Source organism: Pagrus pagrus (genome assembly GCF_965226575.1).
Source record: "Pagrus pagrus genome assembly, chromosome: 17".
NCBI classification, from domain to species: Eukaryota; Metazoa; Chordata; class Actinopteri; order Spariformes; family Sparidae; genus Pagrus; species Pagrus pagrus.
In genome coordinates, this window is record NC_140201.1 from 23,811,615 (window position 1) to 23,822,391 (window position 10,777).

Consider the following 10,777-nt stretch of genomic DNA (forward strand, 5'->3'; position numbering starts at 1 on the left):
ACAGGGGACATACTGTATCGTCTTGCGTGCAATATTTACAGAAAGGGGCTTTGGTGTTCTCCGTGAACCAGCGTTCGATTACTCAGAGGGTTGACTTCTCAGCTGTGCCTTATCAGCGATCATCACAAGCAGCACATGTCACTGTTTTTCTTCCATGTTCCCAACACTTAAACCTCAATGGGACATGTGTTATTGCCGTGTTCTGGCTACCTGCACACGTAACAGCCTCCTCTCTGCATGCCCCAGAGGCAAACATTAAGCTGCCAGGCTTCCTATCTGGACAATTACAGCACAAACAGATAGAGGAGCAGCCTGGAAACATGGACGACTCCCAGCACCCCCATTCCCCTGATCTGAACACTATTGGATCCCACCGCCTCTGTGGATGGGGGAAGGAGGGGGTGGCCCGCTTCGTGTTTGTGTGGACTAAAAATGGGTCAGGCTTCCAGCTCCAGCCACAGCACACACACACCAGCATGGCTGAGTGCTTCTGAAAGGAGGGTCCCACTCCTCTGCCATCTTAGGAGGAATGCTTCCTGTGGATCAGCTGCTGATGTGTGTGTGTGACACAGTGGCAGCCCAGTAGGAGATGCATAGATTAATAATAACCCCCCGTGTTTCCCATCATGCAACCACTTGTCCTCTCTTTTATCACAAAGCTTTGAAATCTCCATGCAGTTAACCCCGTGCACCGTTTCGTTGGACAGCATCCGTCTCCGGCATGAAAATGTTTTCCAACACTTTCACAATGCAGGCGACTGATATCTGAGGAGACGGCATGAATAATTCAACGCTGAACTTCTTGTAAACACATAAACTCGACCTGTTATTAGAAAAAGAAATCTCTGAGCAAGCAGATTGTATCTCCCGACGATCAAATTGGACCGGGAATCATATCTGCCAGGCTGTTTTTGGAAAATTGAGGCACTAGTTGTTGAGAAGTTACCGAAAAATGCAAATGAGTACACAAATATCCCAATTCAAAGCAATGACCTGAATACCAGAACTGCCTTTTTTAAGTCTTAGCCACAAGGCTGAATAGTATGAAAAGATAATCAGCAACGCAAACACACACACACACAAAGTCTAAAACCTCCGTCCACCGACACCAGACGCCGTTACTTTACCAAGACCCAAATCCTCTTCCACACACGCACACATCTGCAAATTTTGGCCGGTGGTGCTGCCACTGGTCTGAGCTGACAGACAGCCCTCTTGTGCCTCCCCCCTGCCCTCCCCATCTCTCTTTCTCTGCCTCACATTCATTTGCCCGTCTTTGTCCCGTGAAGCACCAGATTCAGTTAGTGGGGGAGACTGATGCTGGCAGGCCGTGAACACCATCTGCTCCTCTTCAATAAGACAGAGCAGCTCGGCCACACTAAACTGACTGGGACTGAACACAGGACGCTACAGGCTGCTATAGATAGGTGAAAATACTATAGAGAGACTATGTGACACCCAGTGTGCTAATTTGAATAATTCTGCATAACAGCATTTGCGGAAACAGCTGGGTCATGTGATGAACTGTAACGTAAAAATGGTCTATCTATAAATGAATCATTGCCGATTAAAGTAATAGTTTGCCAATTTTTGTCGAGGAATCTCATATCTGTACAGTAAATGTGAAGCTACAGCCATGACACTGTTAGCTTAGCTTGGCATACAGATTCAAAACAGGGGGAAACAGCTGGTCTGGCTCTGTCCAAAGGTAACAAGAGTGTCTCCTTCTCCCTCACCCTGCCTCCAGACTTAAATATATAATATATCAGCTTTTTGCATTAAAATATCTGAAAACAACTAGACCTTTGTAATATATTGTGTTGAGTTGTGAACTTATATTATCCCAAATGCTTCCAACATAAAGAAGTCCACCACTAGTTGGACTCCTTGAGGCCATGATCATGACATTTGGTTGCCTGTCACTATAACTTCTGGGACAGTGAGGATACGCCCACGAAAGTTAAGTAGATTTCCTCTCAAGCTAACAATGAAGGTCACCTCCATGGAGTCGGGCTGATAAACAGGAGTGAAGATAAATCTTCTAAATCTTATTTTATTAAATCTCACTTATAAATCCCAAAAGTTAAAAAGTCATCTCTGAGCTCTCCTTTCATCTGTAAACGGCTCCGGGTCAGAGCAGAATCTGATGTGACTCTGGGTGTTTATTCCTCCAGAAGCGCTGGCTCGGCATCACAGTCTCTCCACCAGAGCGAGAACATTTTGATTAAGAGACTCCAGGCATCAGAAATAACATATTGCGTTTAATGCTAAGCTAACAACACTAATCACTACTAAACAGTTATAACCACTGAATGTGGTCAGACTGCGAGTAATGTTGGCTGCCAACCCAATTGTGTTGTAAATCTAGGGTTCTTCAAACCATGGATATGTTGAACATTTCTTTATGTTGCAAATTTACATTTCTTTAGGTTCAATTTTCAATTTTAATGTTGTGATAATGCTACGCTTATGGTCCGGTTAGGTCTAAGCACAAACACCACTTGGTGAGGATAAGGAAAATGTCATGTTTTGGCTTACTTGAGTTGTGTTGCCACAAACATGAACGAAAAGTTTCTCAAAGTCTCATTAAAAGAATCCAGTTTGTTGCCACTAACCCGACTGAAGAATGTCCCAATGTCTCATTAAAATATTCAATGGTTTTTGAGTTTATCATTAAGTAAGTTTTAGTAATGACAAATTCCAATTTTGTCCAGTTGAATGCTATTTATTTTCTCACAATCAATATCTTCTATCTGGGGTTCTTTTAGTGTACAAACTTTAATTTTGATATATATTTCATCATTTAATAAGCTGTCACCAACTTATCGCTGGTTACCATTTCCTAAACATAAGGAATGACTTGCTTTGCTGATGAAGACTTTGGGATACAAAACCCCTCTGAGCTTTAGTCTTAACTGATCAGTTAGTGGAATCAGTAGGTGAATAGATCATTTGGACCATTTTTTAAATGTGCATTACACGCATTCACTTCACAATTTCACACCAGGATCTGTCCAGTAAACAACTCCCCTCTCCCACTGTGCAGGTCCTGCAGTAAACATCTGCATTAACAGTGGTGTATGCGCTCAAAGGCACCTTGCCCCTTATCTCTGTGGGTGTGTTGCTCTCTCAGTTTTTCCCACACAGACCCAGGGGACTTGTACCAGTGACCTTTGGAGAATGAAGAATCATGTCTGGGTGCTGATGTGAGCAATTATGTTTCCCCCTCAGAGTGTGAAACCATGCAGCCCTGTTGGTGACTCTGCTACTTTAAAGTGTGAGACCCAGTCAGGCTGTCTGTAACCATCTGATCAGTCAGGCCAGAGCTTCACTCTGTGACCTGATGGAGGAGAGGATGTCGTGCATGCCTCCACTGTGCAGCATGGACCCGTTCCTCCCTCTCTCTGAGCTCCAACATCCCACTGTGAGCGCCTTCAACAAGAATACAAATCAGTGGCCTAAATCACAAGATGAAATGACATCCACATGGCAACAGTAAAAATAGATCTAACTGTTAGGCCCTGGCTACAAATATTTTCAGCACAGCATCAATGTGACTGAACAAACGCTGATCTGCTCCTACTGCCATCAGAATGAAGTTAAGACTAAAAATAGTCATGAATCAAATAGTCTGAGTTGGGTCGATTGAAGCTGAAAACAGTCCAAGCTTTGGCATTTACATAACGCCCAGGCAGCTTTATTGGAGAGCAGTATGAGATGGCAGCGCAGGAGCTGCAAAGATTCTGAGATATCACTTAAAACCTGCAGTTTAAGGCTAAATTGGATTTGCACATAAATAAATTAAGAAGGCAGCAGCAGCAGCACGAGGTACTTTAACTTCCTGGAGACAAAAAGGAGCAACAGCTTTGATAATTAATCAGATTAAAGGGGACAGAGCAGTTTTATCAAAGAGGGACCAAGATCAGGACAGCAACACACAGCTGAATCCAGTTTATGACCACTTCTTTGCCAGAAAATAGACAAATAAGGAAAGGGATGACAGCGGGATGAGACCACAATTAACCCTCTTTAATTCCCATCCACTTTTACTCTGTGCTCCAATAACAGCTGAGCAAGCCTGGTACCTCGATGAACCTCGCTCAACTTTCCCATTTCCTGTTAAACTTATGTGTGATATGTGCTGTGTTCATCTAGTTGACAAGGCCTGGCATGTCACATTCACATTAAATGCTTATCAGATGACATTCACATCACGAGGTGGAGGGGACGAAGATGGTGCTGGTACAACCGACATGGGTGCCAAACTGCCGGCTGCAGTTCAAGTCACACCACTGGATATTTTTAAGGACACCTGGGGACATTTCCAGCCGTTTCTGTCATGTCAAAAGCAGGTGTTTTTTTAAGGAGCGTTACGAACACTAACAGCAGTCGCTGTGGCATCAAAACTGGCTATTTTTCACGGGAAGTCGGACCATCTTCATCTGTGATCATGGCGTCCAAAACAGGTATTTTAAGCCAAACCATAGGGTTTTCCTAACCTTAACCAAGTGAATTGTGCCTAAACCTCAGCAGAGCGTAAGAACAGCGTTGTGACAAGATAGAACTAGAAAATTGAACCCAAAGAAATGTAGGCTAAAGTTGCAACATAAAGAAAGCTACAGTTTTAACATATCTGTTGTTTTCCAGAAACGTAGCCTACTAACCTAACATTTATTCTGGCCATTGGGTTGGAACACCAACATCAGCCCGGTTTGCTTCCTCCTTGTTTCTGAGGTAACGTTAAAAAGATTTGAAACAGGACTGATAGGTTGGTTGCTGATGTATTTTTAAGATGACTTGAATTATTATTAGCAAGGAAAATCAAGGCTATACTGTTGTTTTAGTTGAGACGAATGTTAAGTCATTAAACTAAACACTGAGAATATATATCCTTCCATTGCGTACTGTAGTCCTTGCATTTGGCTTCTTAAATGAATATCGCCTGACTCCCAGAAACTAATCAACACTGTGGCAGCCTGCCATGTTTCATATTGTCATGATTGTCCGACCTATCAACAGCAATTAAGAGGGGTGAGACTTTCGATTGGTCAGTTGGATTCCTTTTCTGAAGCAGCTGTTCCCCGACCTGTCGTTTTGTATTTCTAATGTGTAGATCTTTAGGTTGAAAGGCAGGGAGTCTCAGGTGAGTTTGTTTTAAATTTTAAAATTTTTGCTCTCACGTCCTGCCAGTTGTATAAAGTGCAGCTGTCGACTCCCTAGAAAATCACAATGGGTCTGTTTCTTGGGTCATGTGGTCTCTTAAACTCCCTGACATCCACGTGAGCTTCTCGCCTTTAAACAGTGGAGATAAATTGGTTGTGACAGACTGGGCTGAACAACTTCTCTACTTCTAACACTACTATTTTGTTCCTCCAAATGTGGCCATACAGCCCAAATCATGCACCAGTAGTTATTGCTAATTCAGCTTTGTAAGTACAACTTACACAGTAAGGGCTGCGTGTGCTGTGAGCAGAGGGCTGCAGCAGACTGCTCCCAATAGATTCCTATACGACAGTTTGCTTTCAGGCCTTCTGCTGTCTGCATGTGTCTCAATGTGCCAGGAGTGGAGGCTAAGACAGTGATGTCATCATTTCCTTCAAAATCTTAATATTTTACAGTGTTGAATTTGGCACTTATAATTGTGTCACAATTAACATGCAAGAATTGCATACAGTTCAGTGTAAGACGACATTTATCTTACTCTATTTTCCCTGTTGACTCCCTACCTTCTTCTCTTCCTCCTCCTGTCAGAAAGGTCAGAGGTCACGGTCGAAGCTGATAGGGATGACATGTTGTTACCATGGTGATTGTTTGCACCTGCATGGGCTGTCTTAGGAGTGGTCTCCTCGAGGTTTGAACCTTTTAACTGATCGCTCCAATTTCTAATCCCCTAAATCTAAAACGACTGGATTATTTACTAGTGGGAATACTCAAATACCAAACACTGTATATCAAAATATGTATTTTCAGTGATGGTGGGTATAATTAGTTCCCATAAATATTCTGAGGAGCTGGACAACAGGTAAAGCACTAGATTTAAACGACATAAAGTAGTCAATGCAATGGTAGGGACAAGAAAAGTTCTACTTACAAGCTAGAGTTTGTAAGTTGGGAACTCTATAGGGGACTTACTTTTATATCCAAATTCATGCATGTTTAGATTTAATTCACGGCTAAGAAGCTCCTGTGTATGGGATTTTTTTTTCTTTTGATTTTATTTCCTTTTGAATATTTATCCCTCATTTTTCCTTTTCCCGTCACCTTATTTATGTATTCTATATTCCACACCCTGTCTATAGGTATGTCTACTCCTGCTGCCCTGAAATGCTTATACCTTAAGTTTGACTTTTTGCCATGTTACATGTCTCCTCTATGCATGTTTTGAGATATATATAAAGGCTATATTGAAAAAAACAACATCGAAAAAGGATTTGTTTGACAAGATTTTGACACAAAAAAGATAAATTACTAAGTTAAACAAATCTTAAAATAAAATGTACTTTCTTTTAGGATGAAAAGAAATCCACAATCAATGATTATGCAAATATCTTTTTTCAAAAGACGTCTCCTCAGTCACATAAAATGATATTTCCATGTATTTGAAATGCTTGTGAACCACTACTGGCCTCCAGATTTTTTCTCTTGTCAGATTTTTGAGGTGTCTCAAACATCTGTGACAGTGAAACTCCCCAAACCCATCACATTTGGCACTGGGTGGAGCAGTGGCTACAATCACAGTAAGAGGGAACAATGAGCCTAAAATTGCCATTCTGTCCCCCCCCCCCCCCCCCCATTAACTGCTTCCTAATGTATTAATATGTATCGCTGCCTCGCTCAGTTTGCTCTCCGTGTAATAAGAAACATTAATTATGAGTTTTGACTTGTGGAATAGCAGAAGCTCATTGTCTTAAAGTAAAGGCACAAAAAACTACAATTTCCAGGAGTACCTCGAAGTGAAGAGCCGACCAATTATCGGCGGCGATCGGCGTGACGGCACTCGCGTTGGTCCATTTATGTTCGCGCTTGGTACGCTCGCGCAGAGGCTGATTTCTGTGAGCGAGGAGCAGCATCCGCAGCTTTGTGAAGGTGGGTGTGACAGACAGCATCTTTACAACAGAACAAGTCCGCAGGAATTATTTCTTTTTAACCGTCTGTAAGTACGAGTAATGCTGAATAACTGACGTTTTAACGAGATGAAGACGAGGCAGGTTTGATATTTTAACGGAATCGGTATTTTTTGGGGGGTGCAGCTTGTTAAATGTTCCTTTTTAGGGTGTTTTTTTTTTTTTTTGTTGTGAATGGCTTCTGTTAGCGTAGACACGTGAGCTCACACACATTATGACTGACGACTTGTTGGAAATGTTTTTACCTGTTGAGACGGTTTTTTCCATCGTCGGGGATCATTTCACCGAAAAAACTTGAGACGGAGACGGTTGTTGGTTCTGCTCTTTGTGGCGGCAGCTTGGCGGGCTGTTAGCCTATTGTATAGTGGTAGACACTGGCACAGTTGGCACCGACAGACAGAGAGACAGACAGGCTCAGACACAGACACAGACAGACAGACAGACGAGGGGTAGACATGGGGGACTTCTTTCGTGTCGGTGACATTTTGTCAATAAGTTCTTGTTCAGCCCTCAGCGGCGCGGCAAAGCTGTTATTATTCGACATTTTTTGAAAACAACCTGCAGTCTTTGTCCGCAGCTGCTCGTCGCCTCGCCGTCAAAAGACGCCTTTGTTTAGATGCCGCTCGTTACGCCTGAGCTAATGACTCAAAGATCCGAAAACTGAATGTTAATGGAGCAGCCATGCTGTCATTGTGAGCGGGGACATTGTTAAGGCGAAGTCAGGCAGCAGTTCACTAAATGTGAACACCCGTGGGTGTAACGTTAGATGTGGTGTGGCAAGGTGTGGGCATTCACCAAACCCCACTGTTATTAAGTCAAATCCAGATGTCTGTAGTCTGGCCATTGTAAAACAATAGAGAGCAAACCTCAGCCTACATATGCCATATTTGACTAGTTTGACTAGGAGCTTTATCGAAATATTTGGGGAGGGGTCTTTTCTCTCAATAACCCGATCGTTTCTGACTCCCGTTAACCACTTGACCAAATGACATGACAGATGTTGTTGCTCCAACTATTTCTCACATGTAAGTCGATATTAGGTTTTTATTTTTATTTTTTATATGATATTACTGGCATTACATGTGATCATAATGATCCACCCATTCGAGCTCGCCTTGCGTGTTTAGTCTGCTGTTGTGGTACACTTGTGTCCCTCACCCCTCCCCTCCTGCGGCTCAGACACATGGTGCAAGGAACAGGTGCTCCCTGATGATCATTTTTCCCCGGATATGCTCATCGCTCACTAATCCCATTTGAGATGGTGCATATTGGCTGTGTGGCAGGCCGTGTCCAGGCCCGCCTGCACCTGGCACTGCCTGCCTGTACCCACCCTGATCACAGCCTTTTGTTTCCACAAAATGTGCCTTGTGTCCTTCATTCACAATTAACGCAGTGGTAGGTGGGGAGGCTTTTGAGAAGTCCTACCCTCTTTTTTTTTTTTTTTTTTTTTTTCGTCTGGTGAGGCGGTCCAAATGCTCACACACGGATCTGAATGTAATAGCAGCAAGAAGTTAAAAGAAACAATGGTGTGTGTGTGTGAGACATGCAGTGCCGTTTTGTGTGGATTGATGGGCGGTGGTTGCTTGCAGTGCTGGAGACAACCACAGGGTGTTCCCACTGTATCTTTGTTTTTAGCTTGGCTTATTTGGATGGAGGACGTTGCATTGAAAAATGGTGTTAAACATCCACTAGAGGTCACTAATTTTCGAGCCATCTGCTGATATGAATTCATAAGAGACTGTAAAACACAACAATCTGACCTTTTTTTTCCTTTCAGGTGAATTGACCTGCAGTGCACTCTCAAGATGGCATCCGCTGAAGGTGAATTATGCCCATTTTTTATTTAAAATTTAGTGTAAATTATTGCTGCATCATGGTTTCTTGTGTCTTAATGCATTGTGTACTCTTTTGTGTGTTCAGATATCCAGGTCAAGGAGCTCGACAAAAGGGCCTCAGGCCAGGCCTTTGAGGTCATCCTGGCCACTCCAGCCCCAGATGCCAAGGGCAACTTCCCCCTGTCTCCTCCCAAGAAGACTGACGTCTCACTGGAGGAAATTCAGAAGAAGCTGGACGCTGCAGAGGAGAGACGCAAGGTACAAATGTATTCAGTGCATTAAACCTAAACATACATTTAATTTTTAAAAAAATATTTTTTTAGTTAATCTTACACACTGAGCTCATCAGTATGAAAATGTGATGGACTGGACACTAACGTTTTTCGTTTTTTTCGCGTCCCTTTTCAGAACCATGAAGCTGAGGTTCTGAAGCACTTAGCTGAGAAGCGCGAGCATGAAAAGGAAGTGCTGCAGAAAGCTATGGAGGAGAACAACAACTTCAGCAAGATGGCTGAGGAGAAGCTCAATCAGAAAATGGAGGCCAACAAAGAGAACCGCACAGCACTCATGGCAGCGATGAATGAGAAATTCAAGGAGAAGGTCAGTGCTTCAGTTGATGTTAAATGTACTTGCATTGTTTTTCCACCTGGAGGCTGTAACTTAACCCTTTATTTTTCCTGGTCTTTTAACAGGACAAGAAGCTGGAAGAGGTCCGAAAGAACAAGGAAACCAAAGAGGGAACTTCGGAAGACTGAAAGTTGCAACTGGGGGATTGTATAGGGTTTTTTACGTATCCAAAGATTGATTTATTTTTTGTTCGGCCAGTATTTTTGTTGTGTTCACTACCCACCTTTTTGAAATAAGAAATCCAAGTTCCACTTTGTGACTTTTTCAATTTTCCTGCTATAAGTGTACTTGCGCTGGTTTTACATGTGGATCAGTCCCCCCCCCTTGTTGAGTCTAATCCATTTGATATGTAGCTTGTCAGTGCAGCTTCTGCCCTTTTTGAGAATTAGCAGTGTGTTCTTATCCTTTTTGAGGAAGCATGTTTCTATGCATAGGTCTTTTATCCCTGCCTATTTCATAGTGGCTTTTGAAAATGTTCCTGTGAACCACACCTGTTCTCGGCACTTACTGTATATTAAAAAAATAAAAAAAAGTAGCACAAGGTTTGATCAAGGCGTCGGCTGTTATACATGCGGGTGTTTAGTGCAGCTTTGCTACCCAGAAACTGCTTGTTTGCTCCTGCAGGTCATGTTTTGTGCCATTGCTGATTTCTTCGCTTTTGTAAAAATATGGAGTAGTCTCAAAGCACATAAAATCATAAAATCTTGCTGTATAGCTGTGAATTAACATGCCAGACATGTAAATGGGTGCCATCTTGAAGGTCACTAAACGGGGGCCAACACATGGAATGCAACTGAGCAATACACTTTGGCATCTCAATAGATACAGTGGCTAGTTGACTTGAACTGTTGTACTAAAACAAATAAAAAAACTGGAAACACAACGACTGTTTTGCTGGTTGTTATTATATACTCTCTGCTTGATAGTTATGCTTTGGAAGGTGGCAGGTTGAACAAATATGTAACAGTCACTGACCAAATCCAGTTTAAGGTTAAGCCTAATGTTGAGGATTTTGGTCAATGTGAGTACACTTGCACTGTATCTTTAATGGGCTTCAATAACGTGACAACTGAACCAGGGGGACTGCCAAGTACTCAAAGTATTTATTGCATGTACAGAGTGGATCATCATCACAGATCCAGTGAGTTAATACTTGAAGAATCCATTTTGAGGACTAAGAAGCCCAACATT

At 42.6% G+C, this 10,777-nt stretch overlaps 1 protein-coding gene across 2 annotated transcripts; it reads left to right on the plus strand.

Annotated features, from left to right (window-relative positions):
• Nucleotides 1-7,020: 7,020 nt before the first annotated feature.
• Nucleotides 7,021-10,467, plus strand: LOC311272822 (stathmin-like). 2 transcript variants are annotated; one of them, XM_084379514.1, is made up of 5 exons: nt 7,021-7,086; nt 8,902-8,945; nt 9,045-9,217; nt 9,368-9,559; nt 9,652-10,467. In XM_084379514.1, exons 2-5 carry the CDS (start codon nt 8,930-8,932, stop codon nt 9,712-9,714), a joined length of 444 nt encoding a protein of 147 aa, XP_084235640.1. In that variant the 5' UTR covers nt 7,021-7,086; nt 8,902-8,929; the 3' UTR covers nt 9,715-10,467. The 2 variants fall into 2 exon arrangements, with proteins under 2 accessions (XP_084235640.1, XP_084235641.1); XM_084379515.1 differs by lacking the exon at nt 7,021-7,086 and adding an exon at nt 7,093-7,153.
• Nucleotides 10,468-10,777: the final 310 nt, after the last annotated feature.